This window comes from Thalia democratica, chromosome 2 (genome assembly GCF_965202585.1).
Source record: "Thalia democratica chromosome 2, ktThaDemo2.hap1.1, whole genome shotgun sequence".
NCBI lineage: Eukaryota > Metazoa > Chordata > Thaliacea > Salpida > Salpidae > Thalia > Thalia democratica.
Window position 1 is genome coordinate 33,996,515 of NC_139166.1, and position 24,280 is coordinate 34,020,794.

The 24,280-nt window shown below is 25.1% G+C and overlaps 1 protein-coding gene across 1 annotated transcript in view; it reads left to right on the forward strand.

Annotated features, from left to right (window-relative positions):
* The first annotated feature begins 1,362 nt into the window (after positions 1-1,362).
* Positions 1,363-24,280, forward strand: part of LOC145849621 (uncharacterized) — a 39,939-nt gene continuing 17,021 nt past the window's right edge. The window contains exons 1-12 of the mRNA XM_082954597.1: positions 1,363-1,415; positions 1,926-2,098; positions 4,126-4,258; positions 7,620-7,701; positions 10,671-11,107; positions 11,315-11,690; positions 12,185-12,282; positions 13,179-13,356; positions 16,207-16,332; positions 17,409-17,518; positions 17,726-17,996; positions 21,326-21,518. Of these exons, the coding sequence (XP_082810723.1) occupies positions 1,926-2,098; positions 4,126-4,258; positions 7,620-7,701; positions 10,671-11,107; positions 11,315-11,690; positions 12,185-12,282; positions 13,179-13,356; positions 16,207-16,332; positions 17,409-17,518; positions 17,726-17,996; positions 21,326-21,518 (2,177 nt within the window). The 5' untranslated portion in view covers positions 1,363-1,415. The remainder of the gene's footprint in view (positions 1,416-1,925; positions 2,099-4,125; positions 4,259-7,619; positions 7,702-10,670; positions 11,108-11,314; positions 11,691-12,184; positions 12,283-13,178; positions 13,357-16,206; positions 16,333-17,408; positions 17,519-17,725; positions 17,997-21,325; positions 21,519-24,280) is intronic.

The following is a 24,280-nucleotide window of genomic DNA, read 5'->3' on the forward strand; positions in this document are numbered from 1 at the left end:
CGTTAATTGTCTCTTTTTTATTTTCTTCTTTTTTCTCAAGCGAGTATAAATTCAACAGTCTCGAGTAATAGAGAGGGCACGTTGCGTTGTAAACCAGGCCAATAAAAGTGTATAAGTAGACCCGGTTAGCGACATATGTTAAAAAAAAGTTTTAAATCATACTTGTTTTGTAAATGTAACTCTGAAATGTATGATGCAGGAAGTACAAAAGTATCAACCAATAACAGGGTTGCCACACTTTAGATAACTCAGCTTAGTTTAAAATAATAAAAAACCTTAGGCTAATTCTGGCTTTTTTATAACCTAGGCGTTGTATAATCTTTTTTTTTGTACAAGTTTGGCTGGTTTTTTTAAAAGCTTTATTTTATTTATTTTTCTTAAAATGTAATTTTATAAATGCGTATGTTACAATTTTTGCTCATTTGTTATTTTTTTTCAACATTTTACATAACTCAGGCTTGCTGTTGTAACTCAGTCAAATTTTTGGTTATTCAAGCTGGTTTTTTTGCCTTAAAAAATAGCAAACCTGTAACTAACTGCTATTAAAAGTAAGTGAAAAATTGAAATTATTAGTAACTTAAGTCAGTGATTACCAAAGTGTGCATGAAATATATTTAAAGTGTATGAAACTTTTGGGGTGCATGAAAACTACTACAAAATTAAAAAAAATAAAGGGTTTAAGTGTTGTTTAGGCTAATTTTGAAACTAACACTTGATGAAGAGCAAATTGAGGTGTACATATTTTATATTTTCCAATTTGGGGTGCACATATTTTGATTAGCTTGATTACCACTGTGTCAAAAAAATTTGTGCACAGAAGATAAGTAGAAAAAAAGTTCTTTTCACACCTGGCAAGTTGTGGTTTAAATAAATAATTTCTTACGAAAAATTATTTGTCATGTTAGTTTAATAGAAATTCTCAAGTCTGCCAACAAAAAGTAATAACAATAAATTGAGATAAAACTATGTACTAAATAGTTATGAACCTTCTAGCATATAGAATTAAGTCAAATTATTTTGCCTAGACTTTTCTTACCCTAATCTGGATTTTTATTCATATTTTTTTGGCAATCATTTATATAAAAGAAAGTGTTGATAAATCCTATAAAAAAAGACAGAACAAATATTAATTACATGAATTAAAAAAAGTGTTTTTAAAATTTTTTGTTTTTAAATTCTAATTGTTAAAAATACCATCCATAAGTTGGTTACATTTAAATCAGGTGTTTTAATAATCTGAATGTAACAGTGTGTTGTAACTGAAGTTTTTTAGTTTCCCAGTATTGAATTGTTTATTATCTTTATAAACTTTATTATCAGTTGTAGAAAAAAATACTACTAAAATTTTTTTTTTCTAGATTTTAGTTAAAGTAACATTTGAACTACTAATTTCACTCCTTAAAATTATAAATAAGGTAAGATACAAATGTTTTTAATTTTCTAAGTTTTATTGTTTATTAATTTTAAATTGGTTTTGTCATATATTTAACTTAAGTTTGATACCATTAGTTTTAAAATAACCTGTAGTTTCCATTTAAAGACAAACTATTAGCTAAGTCAATTTTATATTTAATTAATCTAAAATAAGGTATTAACTTTACTTGCTAGTTTTACTTATGTGTTTTTTTTTTCAATTTTTTCTAACACATCTATTGTATTCAGAAAAATTGACAACACTCATTAAAGATATGTGCCCTTTTTTAATAGCTTGATGGACAATCTGTTTGCTTAAAAATATTTTATTCAAAAAACAAAACAATTTTTTTTATAAACATTCAGGATAAATAAAAATTTGTGACATAAGTATAATTTTAACATAAAAACAAACTAAAGTGTATGTTATAAATGTTTTCTTAAATAATAACTAGCTAAAGTGATTTAGTTGATTCTGGATGTGATTTAAGTATTATTTTTTATGTATTCAGATGGTGAACCATCAAATTTTTACTGAGGAGGAAGAAGAAAATATGGTTGTTTTTCTGATTGAACAAGCTTCTAAAAACAAATTTATTACCACTCGCCAGTTTAGAGAACTTTTACTTGACTATAAATCTTCATTGCCAAGAGCATCTTTATCTAAAGAGATAAATCTAGCTTGGTTAGTTCTTGATTAACTCATAACAACTGTTTCAAAGACTTAGTTTTATTAGTTAGATCAATTAAGTTTGTTAGATTTTTGGTCAAGAACTGCGGTAATACTTATATATAAAATAGATAATGTAGTGACACTAGACGAATGAAATAGAATTAATTTTGTAACAAGTTTGATAAATGGGCAATTAAAATTAGATATACCTAATAGTAAACAAACTTTGAAGATTTAAGTTTTCATTTAAATTACATGAACACACCAATAAAATTGTCTAATGATGTAAAAAGTTTAATTTAAGTATGAGAGTAAATTTTTTTTAGTGTTTAGTAGATTTTATAAAGCTCGTTTAAGAAGATACAATTGGACTTGAGCTCATTCTGTGCAAAAGTTTTATCTATGTTTATTATTTGTCTAAGCTGTATTTTTAAAATTTTGGTATTATTTTCAACAACTGAACTTTTAAAAGTCTATTTATAAGTACCGAATAAGCTTTTGTATGTGTTTAATTTTTGTCAAGAATATTTATTTTAGAGCTGTAATAATTTCTGCATAGTATTTTTATATACTTCTGAAGAGAGCTTTTTTTGTAAAATATTAAAAAAAAAAATATTAATCATCAACATATTTCAGAAAAATTGAGTGAAGTTTTTACAAAGTCTTTGAGTAGTTAAAAAATAAAGTGTTATAATTAGTAAAAATTACAAAAACTAAGTATTAATTAAATAAAAAAAGTTTTGAAATCAACTATCACTTTAAAACTATTTCTTAAGTTGAATTGATAGTTAATTAAGTTAAAAAATAAAGAATTTTTTTTTCTGAAAACTGTTGGAGGAAATTGACTTGAAATTAATTAATCCTTTTCTTGTTATTTATTTACAGTAAAAACCTATCAAATTCCTTTATTTGAACCTATTATGTTTAAATAACTACTTAAACTTTAAATTTTTAAAGTAATTTGGAGTTTTTTCTTTGAACTTTTTTTGAACCTCTGGGTATATAGAGCAGCTGAAAATAAATTATACAATAAAAGCATTAAAACTAGTAACTTGGTATTTTCTTTATATTAATGTTTATTGTCTTTGTATTTCATTGTATGTACTCTAGGGTGAACCTGTTCCCCTTAGAAATGTAATTTTTTGACTAGCGCAATGAAAATTGTTTTCTGCCTGGGGAATCACACAAAAAACAAAAAAAAAAATTGCTCTTTATCTTATACTATAATTGCGCTTTTGACATTTTTTTAAAACAACCATTACTATGTAAGTTGTATGGAACCTTAAAAATTCGATCTTTAAGTTTTTGATTTGAAAAGTTTCTACAAGTAGCAGTTGTTACAACAACACATTTTACACGTTTTAAGACGATTTGAGGAAAGTTTTATGGTGGCACTTATTGATTTTCTCAAAAAAATTTAAAGTTAAAAGAAATAATAAAAAGTTAAATAAAATCAAAAAATGCCTCAATAAAACTTTCTTCAAATCTTTTTAAAACACGTAGAATGTGTTTGTGATAATTGCTACATGAAAAAAAATTTCGAACCAAAAACTTATTGGTCAAATTCTTAAATCCCATACAATTTACATGGGGGTTTCCTAAAAATTTTCATCTCGAAACTGGAGGATTGGGGCAACAGATGCACCTTAATGTACACTATTTATAACTCAAAAAAAAACATTAATTATACAGTTTTGGCTAACCAACTTGCTAAAATAAAGTATTATTGTAATGGTAATGATATTCACTAAAACAACTTAATGTATATATAAAATGTAACAACTTTAATATAACTTGTTAAGTAAGATTATTTAATTATAGTTCAAAATTTAGTGTTGTTTTTTTTACTTATGATAAAATACACAGTTAAAGTGTGTCTAAGCATTTTATACTAAATGCACTACCGAAACTCAATAGCTTTAGTTATTAATAATATACACTTAAGTTATATTTACTAACAATATTGATGTTTTACCTATATAAATACTTTATTTGTTTATATGTCTATAAATTTCTTTAAACAAAGTATATAATTTTAGGATCACAGAATTTGTAAGCCGTCACAAACAAAATAAAAAGCTGTCAGAAGCTTTGCAACATAAAGTCAAAAAGGACGATAAAAAGCCTATGAAGGATAATGAATTAAAAAAGTATAAAGCAGCATTTCTAAAGGTAACCTTTAATCTTTTATAAAATCTAAAAGTGGTACAGTTTTTGTAATTAGTAGATCCAACTGTTTTTAATTTTTGTCCTTCAAAAACTTCTTATAATATTAAGTAAAAAAGATAAAAAACAACATAAGTTGGAGCAGAGTTTTAATTATTTACTGCTTAAAAAAATTTGCTATTTTTTTCGAAATTAAACATTAAGAAATTAGTTGGTTATTAGTAATGCTTAAAAAATAAAATGTTTGTAGTTTTTTTATTAATTGTAGTTCTGTTAATATTTAAAGTGTATATTACTTTTTTTCAAAGGATAGAAAATCAAATAACACTCAGAATTGCCACTATACCTGGAAACCTGGAAAAACCTGTAATTTTAACAATTTTCACAAGTTCAGTAGTAAAATTTCGATTTGACTCAAAATAACTATCATATAAATAAAAAAATTTGGTCATCATCAATTTTTTTTTAAGCATACTTAAAATAGCTCTACACTATCTTTTCAATGTTTTTATACTATTTAACACAGTTTCTTATCTTAAACTTAGCTTTAAACTAAAAATTGACCCAAAAATGTGTACTTTTTAAAACCTGGAAGAAATTTGGAAAACTGGAAAAAAATAAAAAAACGAGTGGCAACTTTTGAGCACTTGAAGTGAAAAACTAAAGCTTTTAAAAAAAGTTTTTGCATTAGTGTGATTTACAAAAATTTTGATTTTTTTCATTAAAAATTTATTTTTTTGTCTTTGTTACAAAAATCTAAATCTTTTATTTTTTTCAAATTGTTACAATAGGATTTTTTTATTTATGTTAAGAACATTCTCTGAAAATTCGAAGTAAACTGATAAAAAATGAAGGTGAAAATATATTTTAGGTAAATTTTTAAATTTCTGAGAAATTCGGCAATGAAAAATTTCTCTTCCTTTCCTTTATATTAGTGAATTTTTACACAACTGCAATATCTCAAATATTTTTTTTCGTTCCGTGAAGAATAACTAACTAACTAATTAAAAAATAAAGTGATGTACCCCTATGGCCTTGATATACATATAAATTCAAAATGTTCTAAGAACAGATTTTATGCCATACATGGTTACATGACAATTTAAATTCGGACAACTCAAATTCTGACAATTTAAATTCTTAAAAAAATATTTAAAAGACTCAATAAGTAATATATATTTGGAAAAAATAGAAAATACATATGTAGGTCCTATTATTATCTACAAGCCACTTTTTCTTTTTTGCAAAATTTTAAATATTTATTAAGATGTTTTAAAATTACTATAACAAACTATGTTTTTACTTAATTAATGCCATATCTCAAAAAATATTTAATCTTCTGCAAACTTAAAAAAAATGGCTTGTAGATATTAATAAAACCTACAAATGTATTTTTCATATTTGACAAATATATATAACTTTTTTAGTTGTAGCCCTTTCAATTTTTTTTTAGAATTTGAATTGTCAGAATTTGAATTGTCCGAATTGGAATTGTCATGCACCCGCCATAGATAAAGTTGAGTGTTAGTCATTTTTCACAAGTTTATCTTGATTTAAGGATATTTAACTCAGCTTGCGTTGCTTTTTACTGGTTAATAATATTTAAATTAGTTTTAGAGACTTAAAATAACCTCAACATGTTTAAGTTAAATTGGTTCCAAATAAAAAAAGCAAAACAAGGTTATTTGTTAAAAATATATCTTATTCTGCAGTTTAAAAGCAATCTTTTTCAAGCTTTCAATTTATTCTATACGCATCTTGTAGCTTAGTAAAAATTATATAAAATAAGATCAAAAACCAAAAAAAGGTGTTTATCCCCCCTATGTCCATAAATTAATTTTTTTTTGCAAAATCATTGTTGAGTTTTTTATAGATAGTGTATATATTACGTAATAAATAAGTTTCTAATGAGTAATACTAAAAAAAAAATTGATATTAGTATAAATATATAATATTTAAAATAAGATGTTACGTTAAAAGGCATTAAATCCTTAAGATCCTGATAAGCTAAGCTTATTGGAATATATACCACAGATGTTTTTGTGTCAAAGCTTTATTCCGACTAATGGTGTTTCACTGCTCTCAAATAAATTTAAAAACAGATATGTTCTTAAATTTTTTTGAGAGCAGTGAAACGCCGTTAGTGGGAATAAAGTTTTGACACAAAAACATCTGTGGTAATATTTAAAATAGTTCTGTTTTACATGGACCATTACTACTGGGTACAAGATTTATTTTAAATAGACTTATAAAAACAAGCTAGATATAAAAATGTTGAGTCTTACAACACTGTGAATACTTTAATATATTAAGTAATGTTACATAAGAGTTAGAAGTAAATAAAATACACATTTTTATATACAAAATATGAGGATATAATATTTATGACCAGGACATAATCAAACGGTTTTGTATTAGTCGGATAGATATGTCGAAATGCTTGCTTTTAGGTATTTTACAATTTTTAAGTAAACCAGTAATGAATAAAGAATAGGTGTAAACCAGTTCATTACATTCAAAATATTTTGAGTAAATTATACCTGGTCAGCCTAAAATCCTGGAATAACCAGGAATTTGAGAAATTTTGACCAAAAAAAAAACTAGAAAACTTGGAAGTTTGAACAAAAATCCCTTTAAAATCTCGAAATACCTAGAACTTTTAACAATTGTAACATGTAAAGTAGTAAAATTTCAACTGGACTCAAAAATTTATCATATTGATGAAAATTTTTGTCATCATTAAAAATTTTATTTATCAAAAAACACATTTAAAGTAGCTTTACAGTGATTTTTTAAAGTTGTTATACTACTTAACACAGTTTCTTACCTAAAACTTAACTTTAAACTAAAAATATACCCAAAAATGTGTACTTTAAAAAAACCTGGAAAAAATTTTAAAAACCTGGAAAAAATTTGCCAAAAATATTTGGAAACCCTGAGTATATCTTGAGTCTCAATGTGGGTTTAGGTCTAAACGATCTACCACTGTTCTGATAATCTCTGTAAGTCAGTTACAAGAGAAATATCATGGAGATCTACTGTACACATAAGACTGAAAGAAAGGTAAAAATAGTACTTTAAGAAAGCGAAGCAGATGAAGAAATAAGAAGCAGAATGAACTGTATTTATCTTACATTGTTCATATTCTTATTTATTATATGTTTGTTTTATTTATTACATCACTAAGCTTAGAATTTATTATTATTATTAATTTTTATTCTCTATGCTCAATTGCACATATCCGATCTCGGCTGATAGTGGGCCTTTTATTCTTATTCTTATTATTATTTGAAATGAAATGATTCTCTTTCTAATTCAATAAAACATACGAAAAACAGTGCAGTTTTTATGCTTTGATTTTTTTCAGCATCTTCAAAAAGCTATAAATAAAGAAGATACCACTTTAACAGCTAGAATGGAAGAAAAAAAAAATCTCAAAAGGAAAAGAGGTATACTATAAGTTATTTTTTATTTAATATTATATTAAGCAGTACTGAACTTATATATGTTTAAGGGCATGGGGGGGGGATAAACACCCTTTTTTGGTTTTTGATCTTATTTTATATAGTTTTTACTAAGCTACAAGATGCTTTTTACAGATTTAAAAAATTCAAAATAATTTTGAGATATAGCCGGTCAAAGTCGGAGGCAACAATAGGATCCTTATGGGAGGCGCAAACTAAAACGGCTAATAACTAGAAATCACTAAAAATCTATCTCCTCCTGCGTTTTTTGAGATAACTACCTCAAATTTCCAGGGAATGTTCCTTGCAGTATTTATAAAATTTTGTCGCCACAGAATTTAAAAAAAATAAAAAAAACTGTTTTTTTTTGTAAATTTTTTTTATAAAATTTTTATTTTGAAAATTTTGAAAATTCCTTCCGTCAGATTTTTTTAAATATATCAAGGAACATTTCCTGAAAGTTTAAGGTAGTTATCTCAAAAAACGTAGGAGAAGATAGATTTTTAGTGAAATAGTCTACTTTTGCCGTTTTAGTTTGCGCCTCCCATAAGGTTCCTATTGTTGGCTCCAACTTTGACCGGCTATATCTCAAAAACTATTTTGAGTTTTTTGAATCTGTGAAAAGTATTTTGTAGCTTAGTAAAAACTATATAAAATAAGATCAAAAACCAAAAAAAGGGTGTTTACCCCCCCCCTATGCCCTTAACTACAATTCCCTTTTAAAAACAGTTAGTACTGGTATTGTCGAGATTGCCACACACTCAGGCTACTTAAAGTGAGTCAGACTTTTATGATATAAAAAGGAAACTCAAGTATTTTTTTGACTCGGCTAGTTTGGATTTTTTTCTAAATTTCGAGCTAGTTTAGAAATTTTGCGCTTTTTATACTCAAAAATTCTGTTAATTAAGTCCTTATGTTATCATTTTGTAATTTTTAGATTTTCAACATTGATTAACATTTTATTTTCAGTTTGTTGCATACATAAATTTTATTTTTGCAGTTTGTCGTAACTCAGGCTGACTCAGGCTAGCTTGATAAAGCTCAGGCTAGTTTTTGATCACTCAGGTTGGCTTTTTTGCCTCAAAGATTAGCAAAACTGAATTGTATAGAATATAAGTTATATGTATAATCCTATTTAACAATTTATTGAATAAAATGAAATACAAAAAAAAAATACAATGAATTTCATCTAAAAATAAATAGTAGTAAAAAGTTAAGATTCTCCAAAATTTATTTTCCCTCACAAATTTAGTTTAAATTAGTTAGCTTCGTCAATTTTCCAACTTTACCTACAAACGGTTGCTTCAGTTCTTATGTTCTTCTGCCCGCTTGCTTTGACCTCAACAGAGGTTTCTTCCAACTTTGCCTGCCTGATGAGTCCTTATAATGAAACAGGTCGTAGGTTGTTATGAATACTGTTGTTGGTCGTGCGGTAAAATTTATTAAATTATAAAAAGATAGAAGTGTCAGTTAAAAAGTACAGATTAGGTTATAGCAATAAAATTAAGCAGTTAGTGTATGCTGAGCAATACTAAACTGAGCAATAGCTAAAAACGGTTGAATGTAATTTAAAAAATTAATTTAAAAGAAGGAAACTTAAAGTTTATTGCCTCGAAAATGTTTATATTATAAAAACGTACTTAATTTCAGAAAAAGCATTTAAAAGACTAAAAAACAGTATTGCAATCTTGCTTTTAAATTTAAAACGATAAACATAAAAAGATCTCAGCATTACTAAAGTTTTGATCTACTACAGGGTTTCCTAAAACAAAGGTAATGTTGTCCATTTGTAAGCGACTTTGCTATCAGAGGCAATAACTAATAAGGGACAAAAAAAGTAATCGGGTAATTAGCTTGTAATGGGGTATAATCTAACTAAAGAGGGCGATTATTTAAATGTGTTTAAAAATTAGTGACAATTACTTTTTTTAATTTAGGTTTTCACAAGAATATTATAATATTGTTTCCAAGCCTTGGCACTGATATAACATATATAATTTTGATAAGTAAAAACTATAAAAAAATAATTTTCCACAGAAATGTTTCCCAAGTCAACAGTTTTTTAAGGTTTTGTTTATTTTCCTTAAATTACTTAACTTGTTTTTATAATTCTGAGAAAAGACATTTAGTTTTTTGTGTATGATATTTACTTCTGTATTTAATTTAAGTAAAGTCAATTGATGTATTGTCGCTATTAAATCAATTAAAACTGATTCCAAATTTTAAGTTCTTAAGAAATAACTGTGTCAATTCATCAAAATTTACTTAATAACTTATTGTAAGAGCTGCAACTTATTAGTTACTTAATATGTTGACATCAATCCCCATTTTTAAATAATATTATGTATTATTTAAATTTGGTATTAAAATAACATACATATTTTACTTAAGCATTATATATTTGATCAAATTACTATTAATTTATATTATTTTATGTAAAAATATAAGTCAAAACAAAGATGATACCATTTTGTAAACAAATATTTCAATTTAACAAATAAATTTTTGGAAGACAGATTATATATTTGTTATATACTAAATGTTTATTTATAAATTCACTAAAGTACTTAAATTATCAGTCTACTATTATAAGTAAAATTTAATTAACAACAGTAATAATACAATAGATATTTAAGTCAAATATTGCTTGATTTTTCCATACTTTTATTCAAAGCAATAGATTTTTCAAAAAGTATCAAACTCCTTTATATTCCAGGTTTTCTACTATTTCTAAATTCAGTATTTTTCCACGATTCTTTGATTATTGTCAACTCAAAGTATGACCTTAAGAATGTCAAACTATTATAACACTTAAGTTTTAATTAATCATAATTTAAGAACAAATAGCAAAATCTTATATTTGTCATCATAGTTACCTCTTGGTTAGTTTTTTTTGTGTGAATTAAAATTTTGTTTAACTGAAAAAAAGCTGTTAATAAAGCATTAAATTTTAGATGCTCAAAGCCCAAAAGGTGTATTAACAAGCCTTCCGAAGACGTCTAAAAAGAAAGTTCAGATTAAAATCAAGGCAAAAAATCAGAAAATAAAACCACCAAAACCTTCCAAAAAAATTGATACTACTTTTGATAAAATAGTTGTAAATACTGAAGAATCAAATGAAAGTGATTCTTTCTGCTCACCATACAATGAAAAATCACTATCAACAAGTTATAATAGTACTTCTACTGGGAAGTTGAAACTTAAACTAGCAATAAATAATGAGCCAATTAAGTTGAAATTAATACGTACTAAAGACAAAAATAAAGTTATAAAACAAGAATATGCTGTTGAGCTGCCGTCACCGTCCGCGCACATTGCATCTAGTCTTCATGTATCTCCACCTGAAAGTGTTTTAGATAAAGCAGAAATTTCTGAAACCAAACAGAAAAAGGTATTTTTTAGTAAATCGATAAACATAAATAAGTTTGCTGTTTTTTTAGTTTTATTAACAGCTTTTATTAATATAAAAGTTAATCAGAAAATTATAAAGTTAGTCAGCTATCATTTTATTTAGTTAGCAAAAAAAATTTACAAACAAATTTAAACTTTTACTAAACATTAAAACTGAACAGAAATATTTTAACAACTAAATTAATAGACCAAAAAAAGAAAGAGGTCCAAGCATCAGGAAAAATCAACGGTGAAGGAAAATACTACTGCAAGTAATAATGCTAATCTAGATAAGGAAGAACAAAAAACAGTCAATAATACACTTGAGAAACATTTCCCAAAAGATAAAACTAGTTTAAAAAATAAATTAGAAACAGTTTGTAAACCCACTAGTGTAGAAGAAATGTTTATAACACCTAACAAAAAACAACGAAAACAAGCGAAACCCGATGAGAGTTTATCGTTGTCCGTAAATGAATCACCAGCATTAGATACAAGTTTAATGAGTAATTTATCAGATGAAACTGCTAATTCCAAAGGTGAAACTAGTTGGCATCTAAGAGATGCACGTAAAATCAGAAACGGTTATTAATAATTTAAAAAACATATGTAATTTAAATTAGTGTTGTTGTATATATATAGTTTTGTTAAGCTCAAATTTTTTTTTTCTCAAAATTTCAAAATCCTCAAAGCTAAGTACGCTAAATTTTAATCAATTTCTATTTTTAGTAATAAGTTTTTCGAGAAAAAAGAGACTGGTATTGTGTATATAGTAGACTTAGTATAAGTGTTTTTTATAATTATGTTTACTAAGCAAACTTATTAATTTGACATGCATAAAACGAAAAGTAAATTATAAGTGGATAGTTTACACTAAAAACACTTAAATTTAAAACTAAGCTTTGCAATAAAATTTGTAATTCTGAAGAAAATTTTTAAAAACCAACTTTTAGCTTATTAGTTGTTTTCATGGTCTTAACTAAAAGTTATATTCTAAGACTTAAAAAAATGATCACTTATCGCACATGAGTTAATTTATTCTTGAACATCATTCATTATACTAAAAATAAACTTTTAGAGGATATACCATTGTATGATGTTGAATTTAAAGTTGGATATCCACTTGAAGTAAGAAGTATTCAAAATAGACGCTGGTACCCTGCTAAAATTGTTAAGGTTTGTTTAGTATACTAAATAACAATTTAGATATTCCATACATGATTTTTATAAATTTTTTAGTTTTTCTTTGTTCATTCTTTTCGAAACTTACATTAGTTATCACGAGTAAAGTTTTAAAATAGTTATTATCTTTTTGGGGAGATTTAAGCTTAAGTTGCACAAGTTTTTTTTATTCTATTTTGGTGTGCACAAATATTAATTACCGTAAAGAACACTGGACTAAACAACAAATTTCCTATTAAACAAGTTAATATATTGCTTAAGTATTTTAAGTCAAAACTCTGTTAATTTTTAATTGATGTTAAACGTTGTGTTCTCCAGTTAGTTAGATATTTTGTAAACAAAAATATATTTAGTTCTTAATTACAAGACAGAGTTATGTGCAAATTTTGAATATTTTAAGGTTAATTAATTGGATAATAAAATATAGCTTAAGTAATAAAGTTTGTTAATAAGTATATTTCTTAATATAAATATGTTCAAATAAAGTAGTAAGTTTTAAAAAATTTTCAGTGATATTATCTTATTACAGGTAGTACTTAGTTATAAATAATCAGTTAATACTAAAAAATTCTAAAAATAAAAAAAGTTCAGAATGAGTTCAAAATAAGTTGATAACAAACTTTTGCGGGGTCTCACTCACGTAGACTTATTTGAAGCGTTCAAAAGTTTCAGTCCAACAACAAAAAACTCCGGCTAAATTGTAGTCATTAAACCAATTTTATTTTTAACTTGAGCTGTTTTTGCTAAAAAGAATGTCAATCCTTTAATTGAAGTTAAACAATTGTTTTTAGTTTAATACTATTTTTCTAACTATGTAATTAGCTGATTTGCAGGGCTTAAATTTTAAATTTAGTTTAAAAATGTGTACTTTAATAAAATTAAAAAAATAGGTTTTAGAAAACGAAATCGAAGTGCAAAAAAGAGGAAAATTTGAAAGTAAAAGTTCCTCTTTAATTGAAAAAAATAAATCAAATATTCGTGGAAGCACTGTTATAATACCAGATCTAGAAAACAGCGATGCAAAGAAAATTAATCGTCTTCAAACTTCGTTACATGATAACAGAAAAGGTTATAATGTAATTTAGTTTATACTTAAAATAGTATTTGTTTAAAAATCGTAATTTGTGTAGTGAGCCTTATAGCATACACTCGATACATTAGTTATAGTTTCAGAGTCTATACTGAAAGTTTAATAAACTTAATACTAATTCTAATATTAACTACCACTTCTGATAAAGTAAAACCAATTTGATTAAAAATGGTACAAAAGGATACTAATTCAAAATCAATTTACAACAAACTGCAACAGTAAAATAATTAACACTCTTTAATATTCATAACAATACCAAAAATAATTGAAATGGAATATATAAAAATATATAAATGATCATAATATAAACTTTTAGTACATTACGGATTAAAATAATTATTAAGTAATACTTAAACATAAAAAAATGTAGATACTTTAAACACTCGGAGTGGATACTTAAATTTTCAGATACCACTGTAACAAACCCGGCCTGGTTAGGGTTGTTACCTTCAGGGGTAATAGTTTTGCTTCTTTTTTAGCAATACGTTTTGAGCGTCTAACTCTACAACTATCTGAATCACTCCTAACAACTTTAATTACAAATTACTAGTAATTAATACTGCCAAAATTATATACTAAATTCTAACAATCTGTGATCAAGTGTTTTATTAAACCAAAAACAATATTTAACATACAGTAACTCAACTTATAACGACTAATAAAACAAATCGAAACAAACATAAATAATCTTTAGCGCCAAATTACAAATTAGTGTTGTATAAATTAAAATCAAAAATAACAAAGGACAATTTATTAAACCACCAACAAAAAAAAGTTTATTTTCAAACGATATGTAGACAATTTTTTTTTGTCATTATCAATGATTTGAAAAACTAAAAAAAATAAATTTGCGTTAGTATTTTATTAGGATTAAATTTTACTATTGCAATAAAAAAAATAGACGAACGTCGTTTAAAAATAAACTGAAAAACTTTCTTTTTTTTATTGTTGGTATTTGATTCTCTGAAAAAAAATCATCTACAATTTTCAAGGAATCGTTCTAAAACTTTTTATGTCTAATTTTAATTACTTTTATGTAGGAATTTTAAGATTTTTAGGAAAATGTAATCTTATAACATTAAGCAGGGTTGCCACTTTACCTAGAAAACCCTGGAATTTGACAAATTAGGCTAAAATAACCTGGAAAAACCTGGAATTTTGATCAAAAAACCTGGAAAAACCTGGAATTTTTAATAATTTAACATTTTCAGATGTAAAATTTTGATTTGACACAAAAAATCTAACTTAAAACTAAGATTTTTTTGTCATCATCAAAAAATTTTTGATTGAAAATCACATTTAAAGTAACTTTACAGTATCTTTTTAATAATTTTATACTATTTAACACAGTTTGTTAAATAGAAATTAACTTAAAACTAAAAATAGACCCAAAAATGTATACTTTTAAAAACCTGGAGGAAATTTGGAAAACCTAGAAAAAATTTGAAAATACGAGTGGCAACCCTGATAAAGTTATTTTTCTTCTTTTGGTCTTAATTTTTATTTTATTTTTAACTTCTCTAAAAATATTTTTTTAATAATATTAAGAGCATTTCCTAAACGATCTTTAGTCAATTGCTAAAAAAAACGATGAAGATAGAAATTTAGTAAATTTTTAATTAATCAGAAAATTGACAATTAAAAACTTGCAGTCCATACGTTTGTATTTTAAGCATTTACAAAAATGACTATATCTCAAAATTTATTAAAATTTTAAATTAACATAAAAAATGATTTGTTGTATATACTCTAAGCTTTAATATTAAAGACAATATCAAGGCTATAGGGGGTCCAACACTTTTTTTACAAAAACTAATTTTGGCTTTTATATGAAAGCTTTAAGTACAAACTACAAGCCAGTTTTTAAAGAATTCAAAAATATTAAAATAAAAGACTTTTTGTATCAAATTTGGTCCGTTACTTATATAAGACTACCAACCTATATTTAAATTTTTCTTACTTAAAAATTACAAAAATAAAAAATAACTTATATCAACATTGCAAATATTACCTTTCCTACTTTCAATAAGTCTCTGTTACTTACTCAGACTAAAAAGATTTTTTTTAAATATTTTATTATTAATAACAACGTGTGATTTTTTACCTTAACTAGGCTACTTAATATAAGGATCCAATAATTTTATTTATTATAAGAATTTCAGTAACAATCTGACTTACTCCTATAAAACTGACTATAAACACATTACGAACATAAAATATTTTAAACTACAATATATAGAGTTTGTTGTATTGAAGCATAACAATTATTTGTTTATATAAAAAAAAGGTATCGTTTTATGTTTTAGAATTTTTTTTTGCTCCAAACCAAAAGTTTTTCGTTTTAGCTATGTATGTTATTATTCTGTCACTATTCTGTTAAATGCTAAATGCTTATTGTATCAAAAGTATCACTAACTCATATTATACGGATTCTACATCTAGTAATATGGTATTGCACTTTTTTGAAATAACAAAACGCGTACAAACAAATTCATAATAAAAGTTAAACTGAAAATTGTTGATCTAATATTCTAATCTTAACCATGATTTCATAAACATGGCGATATCGCCCCTTACTGGCTTAAGAAGCGTAATTCGGGAACTAATAATTCTAAACTATTTATAAGGTGTAATATCATGTTATAGTTTTTCCTACATCTACAGAACAATAACTTTTTTTAAATTTTTGATAAAAACAAAGGTATATTAAAAGAATTAAGTACAAGTAAATACTAAGTTGAGAAAGAATAATTTCAGAAAGTGAAACAAAAACGAGCTGATCTTGTGATTAATTTTTTATGTGATACTTATTAAACTGCTTTTTGCAGAAACAACTTGTGAAGAAATTACTTCTCCTCCGACTAAAAAAAGTAAACTTTTCATTTCTCCCAATGAATCAGTTCTAAACTTGTCACTTGTTGATGCGGAAGAAGATCTAACAAAAGTGGATGAAGGTTTGTTGAAAAATAAAACTGATTTGTCTAAAGAGAAATTGGTTAAGACAAATAACTCTTTTCTGTTTTTAACAGCAACTTTGTTAATTTTAGCTATGGTTCATGTAGAAGTATTATAAGAACTCTCTGTGTTATTTAGCTGTCTGATTAGCTAAATTTTCAATTAAACTTATAAAAATTTACAGTTAAGTGTTGAAGTTTTTTTTGAAAAGTTAAAGTTATTTTATCATAGTTGTTGAATCTTGCAATTATAGAGATAAATTAAATTAAGGGCATAAAGAAGGTAAGGTTCTTTTTTTACATGTTGGTCCCAATTTTAATATCTTCAAGTTATGCTAACCATTGCTTTTAACAGTTTTTTTATAAAATTTAGTTTTCGAAATTTAAGGGGACATAGCCGAACAGTTCATTAGAACTTTTATGGAAGGGCGAAGTTTAACTGACAAAAATGATCATTTCATTAAAAATCTATCTTTTCCTACAGTTTTAAGGAATCTTTCATAAATCTTTTTAGTTTAATCTTGACTTAATATTGTATAAATTATTGTTGTAGGAATTTAAAAATTTTTAGTTAAAAAAAAAGTTGTTTTTTTCTTTTTTTTTGGTAATAAAATTTAAATGTATTTTACTAAACTTACTATTAAACAATGCTTATGTATAATTTAGTTGAATTTTATGTAAAATTTTCTTCTTTTGTTGATAAAATTTGAGTTTGTATATTCTTTTTTAATCGTAAGAATATGATTTTTGTTATGATGCAAACAACAATTTTTTAAAATTTGAGCTCAACAGCTTGAAAAAAGGAGAAAGTAGATTCTAAGTGAAATTTAAAAGTTTTGAGAAAAATGAAAGTGAAAAAACGTTTGTTTTGGAAAGTTTTTACAAAAATGACTATATCTCAAAAGTTAACACATTTTTTATACTTTATAGAAACTGAATTATAGTTGATACTTATAGCTCTAATATTACAGTAAGTATTAATTTTCAGATTTCCGTACGTATGAGTATTTTAAAATTTCATCAAACAATTTTTAGATATTTATTAATCAGTATTGCAATTAGAAAAAAAATTGTAGGGGAAGAAGGCTTAAATGCATTGAATAACGAAGAAGGTTTAAGGAAGTTGCGCAGTTTTATGGATTCTGTTGAACATCCTGTTATAAGCATGAGAAAAACTCCAAATGAGGTTGTTTATATTTTTTTATAAGTATAGATTGATATAACACTATAGTTCATGTATAATTTAGCTTTACTGTTTAGTTTTCAATGGAATAAATTAGAATTAGTAAAAAATACTTACAAACATAAACCTTTTTTGTCAAAAATAGTTTACACATACACAATTTTGATAAAGTATTCATATTTTACTGTTGTCAATACAATAATATTTTAGGCTCAAGTTGAAAGCAAACTTACCAAAAGACAGAGTAAAGAATATTTAAACAACAGACTCAAAACTAATTATTATAAAACTTTGAAAATGGTTTGTCTTCCATATGAAAAGAAAATAGTAGAATACATCAACTACTTGTCACGTCATGGCACAAAAGTTACTAATGAGATTTTGCATGAGTATATAACTGGGTATGTTCAAAGCTCTCTAAAGCTTGTATACTGCGGTATGTATTCAAAGGTTTGCTGCCCCACTTTACAAATGATTGCAGGTAAAACAACGTTGTCATAATTTTGAATGTTATCGAAATTCTTACACGTTCTAAATGTACTTGTTGAATGGTATAAATTTACTATTAGAAAGTTTCCCTACTGTTTATAATAGATATTTTTATTTTTATTTCTTAAGTTTTCCATAAAAGTACCACAACCTAATTAAATAAGTAAACAAGTTGAATTAAAAAAAGTTTTTAAAAAAAGTATTTAAATACATCTAAGGTAGTTTAATGAAAATACTTACAAAAGGGCGAATTCTTTTATTTTAATAAAAGTATAAATTAAAAAAGCTAACTTAAATCCAGTATAAAATCAACAAGTTGGGTGATTGGTTCATATGTTAAAAAATGGACTTTAGATTAGTCTGATAAAATAGCTTTTGTAATGCGAAATTTTTACAAGTTAATCTCAATTTTAAAATGTCAAACTTAGCTATCAGTTACTTTTTAATTGTTCTAAAGTAAAATGCTTTCGAAACTAAAATAATTAAGTTTAAAAGTTCAGTAGGTTACTTATGGCAAGATCATTTTAAAAAAAGCAAAAAGACTAATATTTAAATTAAAGTCTATCCTCTAATGAATAATAAAAATTTAAAAATTGAATTATAAAAAAGTAAAAACACCTTATATTTTAAAAATAATTAAATGAAAGATAATTTTTTCGCTTTTGATTATAAAATGCTATTTTTATAAATCGATGCAACGAGATTTTTTTGTAATGAAATAAAATTTCCTAATAGTTTAAAGGTAATGGCTTACAAAAAATAAGATTAATTTAGTTTTAAGTTTAACTTATTAAAACTATGAGAAAATCGGAAACTAAAAATTTTTATGCATAATAATTTTTATGATACTTTTTACTATACTAACTATATCTCAAATTTTTTTTTTTTTTATACAAAATTATTTTTATCAGGGTTCGTGCGCGTCAGGCTAAATCAGGCCCAAGTCAGGCTAAATCAGTTTTTTGAAAAAAATTGAAAAACGTCAGGCTAAATCAGTTTTTTATTTAAAAATATGAGAATCTCAGTTTTTCTCAGTTCAAATGCTTCAAAATTTTTGATTAAAAACAATTGAGAAATCTTTTTAAGATCAAATTGAGATGTGAATTGATTTCCAAATAATGATTAAGTTAAGGGCATAGGGGGGGGGTAAACACCCTTTTTTGGTTTTTGATCTTATTTTATATAGTTTTTACTAAGCTACAAGACACTTTTTACAGATTTTAAAAATTCAAAATAATTTTTTAGATATAGCCGGTCAAAGTCGGAGGCTACAATAGGATCCTTATGGGAGGCGCAAACTAAAACAGCAAATAACTAGAAATCACTAAAAATCTATCTCCTCCTACATTTTTTGAGCTAACTACCTCAAATTTTTAGGAAATGTTCCTTGCAATATTTAGAAAATTCTGTCGGAACAGAATTTGAAAAAATTAAAAAATAAAATTTTTATAATAAAAAAACTAAAAAAAAACTGTTTTTTTTGTTTATTTTTTTTATAAAATTTTTATTTTTTAATTTTTTAAAAATTCCTTCCGACAGAATTTTCTAAATATATCAAGGAACGTTTCCTGAAAGTTTGAGGTAGTTATCTCAAAAAACGTAGGAGAAGATAGATTTTTAGTGAAATAATCTATTTTTGCTGTTTTAGTTTGCGCCTCCCATAAGGATCCTATTGTAGCCTCCGACTTTGACCGGCTATATCTCAAAAATTAATTTGAATTTTTAAAATCTGTAAAAAGCATCTTGTAACTTAGTAAAAACTATATAAAATAAGATCAAAAACCAAAAAAGGGTGTTTACCCCCCCCTATGCCCTTAATTAAGACATAATCAGTCAGTATTTGTAAAAATAAATGCTTAAAACCTTTTGTTGAATCTCTGAAATTTTTTTAAGAATCTTCATTATTTTGTTTTGACTAGATTATATACGTCATAATTATGAAAATTCATAAAAAAAATACAGTTTAAACATTAGAGTTTAGTTCAACAACATAGCTGTTTGTTTGAATTTCAATACTGGTGTAAGCGTTTCATTTTAAATTTTAACAAAACACAACAATGCACGTCGTTTTGTTAAAAATCTTCTGGTTATAATGTTTTTACTTAGTGCTTAATTAAATTGAACAATTGTGTTTAGTAATATATATTAAATTTTTACACTAGTATTAGATATAACACTTATCACTGAATTTGTTATGTTAAGGGCATAAGGGGGGTCAATCACCTTTTTCATAATTAAGTCTTATTTTATTGAATTGTAACTAAGCTATGATGAGCTGCTTTTTGAAGATTTTTTAAGCTCAAAATGTTTTTGAGATAAAGCTAGTTGAAGTCGGAGACTACAATAGTACTAATTAAGACTCCTAATTATCTAAAATGACTTATAAAGAAGATTTTCTTTACTTTGAAAAAATGTCAGGCTAAATTGGTCCCAGTCAGGCTAAATGAAAAAAGAAATCGCGCACGAACCCTGTTTTATTGATACAGTTTTAACTTGAAGATAGTTTGGGCCCAATGTTAATTTTTTTACATGTCTAACCTCTTAAGGCCTTAAGCTACCCTTAAAGTTTAATTGATATTATTGAAAAAAAAGTAATGCTCAGTTAAAACAGTTAACAAAATGTTATCAACAACTAATCAAAATATATAATTAAGTAATGGTATTAGAATTGTGGTATAATACTATATACAGAATGAAATAAATAAGACAACATACTTGTTTACCAAAATTACTCTAAAATAAGTTAATAGAATTAATCTATTTTCATAAGGCTATATTTAATTTTCATCTGTTATGGTAATTTTTAATTTTTAATCTTAAACACTCAAAACAACAATTTTTTTATATGTTTAAATACCTGAAGAATTGTCATTTAAAAGCATTTTATGTCTATTTTGTTGTCTTGAGTACTAAGTTCTATTTTTAATAAAAAAGGTTCCTATTTATTGTATTTTTTATCATAAATTAGTTAAATTTCTTATTACACCATATTAGAATCTATTCACCTTCTTTAATTTGTATAAATATACTGTCAATTTAAATAATTCTTAATTAATGTACATCAGTAAAAAAAACACAGTTAATTTTCTGTATTTCAACTTAACTATTTTTAAAGAATTTTTAATTTTTTCACTCTAACAAAATTATTGTCGATTAGAATTACTTATCTTTCTAACACTCTTACTCAAGTCTAAGTATTAGCAAGAATTAAATTTAATTTAAATATAGTTACCGAACTTACATTTTTTAAATTGTGTTTTAATCGTGTTATATAAAGATGAAATGAATTAAGCCATTAGTTGAAACAATTAATACGAACAGAATACCGCAAAACATTGAATGCTTGCCCCGCCGAGGAAGAGCCTTTTGATTACTCTATCAAAAAAATGGCTCCCAAACTCCATCGTGAAATAAAACAATTTAATGTACACACTCGAAAACAGAAAAACATACCGTTGTTAGAAGCCTGGTTCCACTGCTTTGATTTCTGTGTTTTCAATGACAGGATTACAAGGTTGTGTTCTAAAATTAAAAATAGTTTTATTTTATAAATAGTTATAAGCTTTTAGCAGGGTTGCTATAAAATCTAAAATCCTGGAAAAACCAGGAGTTTTAGAGACTTCGAAGAAAATAAAAATAAGTAAAAAATTTGAATAACCTAAAGTTTTAAGCAATTTTAACATATAAAATATAAAATTTATCAAATATAATATTTTTCGTTATATAATAATAGTTTTATTTTACTGTGTCTTAACAACATTTTTATACTATTTAAGACAGTTTTATTGGCTTAAGTTTAATTTTAAACTAAAAACAAAAAAAAACTTGTAATTACAGAAAATGGAAAAAAAATGTCAACCCTTTATTTGTAAAATTACATAACTTTAATCAGTTTTTCACATCTGTGCCCAGTAGTGTACAAAGAGAGTTTTTTCTGTGCTTAATGATATAGCATAGTAATTTTGTATTTTATTGTAAGTTCGTTATAATTACTGTTCTACCGGTTCAGGCCATAGCTTGCCAACATCTAGATCCAACCAAATTTAGATTCGAAAAAAAAAACCTGATTATGGCTGAATCTAGATTTGAAAAAAGGTCCTAACTGGTTTTGGTCGGATATTAAATCTAAACTAAGATCCAACCAGAAATAGATATGTAGAACTCAGATAAAACACTATTAACGTTCTATTTTTCTGTCATTTGTTTTTAAGATTTTCGCATTATAATCCTCTGCTATCTATTCTCTGGAAGCACATTGTGTTGGTCATGTACTGAAAATTTAGGATTACTTGAATAAGTTGGTTTACTAGTACCAGACGTCTTTACAGCTGTTTGCGCACGCGTTGCATGCTTAGTTACCAGCTTTTCGCCGATAAGGGCTTATGCTTCTAAACATTCTAGAACTTAAATACTAAGAACTAACCTATCGGTTATAAATCTTCTACATAATAGTTATTATTTGCTTATGAAATAATCTTGAGATTACGAAGGTATAGGGGAGAACTGTTATTTTTAAGAACTAAGATTTGACTTTATTTAAAACCTTAAAATATAATCTATATGCAGGGTTGTCAAAAAAAAACGGAATCCTGAAAAAACCTAGAATTTTACAATTTAAACTAAAAAAACCTGGAATTTAAGAAATTTTGAAAAAAACCTCCAATTTTTATCAACTTTTCATGTTAAGTACAGGGTTGCCACTCGGTCAGGAAAAGTCTGGAAATTTAAAAAAATTATAAAAGTCAGGAAAAAATGAGGGGTTTTGAAAAAAAGTCAGGAAATTTTATAAAATTTAAAAAAAAGTCTGATTTTGTCAGTTTAAATTTACAAAATTCATTGTTTTCCAAAGCCTTTAAATGGTAAAAAATAATTAAAAGTCCTTTAAAGTCAGAAAAAAAATCCAAAATTTTCCTAGAAATTTACCAAAATATTTAATTTTATTTCCAATGCCTTCATCTAGTATAAATTAGTAAAATATCCTTAATAAAATTGCAAAAACTTTCTTTTAACATATTTAACAAGTACCCTACTTGAACAAGCAGATTTTGTAAGATTTTTAGTATTGATGATCTGTAGCAAGGACAGATCCATAGTGAAACTGTGATACATACACAAAAGTTTATCTAGCAAAATTTTAGAATCAAATTTTTTTTTGTTTGAGTAAATAATTGAGTTTTTTATAATTGAGCAGTTAGTTAAGTATTTTATGTAATAAGTTAATGTGTATACTTTACCTCTTTATAATTTTTTCAAAATTGTTTAAATTTATAAAATAAGTTAGAAGAGAGGTATATGCCAAGATTAAATTTACTTATTATTTGTATTTTTTGTAGAGTTACTTAAGTTTTTTAAGTAAGTAAGAGTATATTTATTTGTTACAAATTTTATACTAAATGATAAGAGGAAATTTTTTATACAACAGATATACAGTTTTGTTAAGTATATTCTTTTTTAATTGAATTTTAGTTTAAGGATTTTATATTAAAAAGTTTAGGTAGTATTTTATTAAACTAAGTGAACAATTTATATAAGTAAATCATGTTTAAAGTAAATACATAATGTCGTTTCGTTTATTTAGATACATTTATACTATAAATTCTAAAAAAAATTTTCAACTTTTTATTTTTTTAACGATTTTATTGTTTTAAGGTTTCAACTGTAAAATTTGTGAAAGTTCTATTAATTTAAGGCTTTAATTGTAAAAGTTCCTTATATGTCGTTTGTTTATCTAGATACGTTTATGCTAGGAGATGCTAAAAAATGGTGTCGTTTTTTAGACAAGCTGTGTTTATAAGGTAATAATACAAATATTTTGCTGATACAGCTGTTTATCACAAACATCAATCATACACAGATGGTTCAAGTGATGTACTGGAAGTTTGATGATAGAATTCAGCAAAAAACTGCTGTTTTTAACCTGTATTAAAATTAGATTGAAAGCTTTATATAGTTTCAAGTGTTAGATTATGTATTTTAGAATAAGTTTAATTTAAGAGTTTGATTTAGAAAAGTCAGGAAAATAATGAAAAGGTCAGGAAAAGTCAGGAAATTTTTCTCAGCTTGATCAGTGGCAACCATGTAAGTAGTAAACTTTTAATTTAACACAAAAAATTTATCATGTAGATAATAAAACAATTTCATTGTCAAAAGTTGTTTTGTTATAAAACACATTTAAAAGAGCTTTACAGTATCTTTTAAATGTTGTTATACTACTTTACACAGTTTTCAACCTTAAATCTAACTTTACACTATAAATAAACCTAAAAACTTGTACTT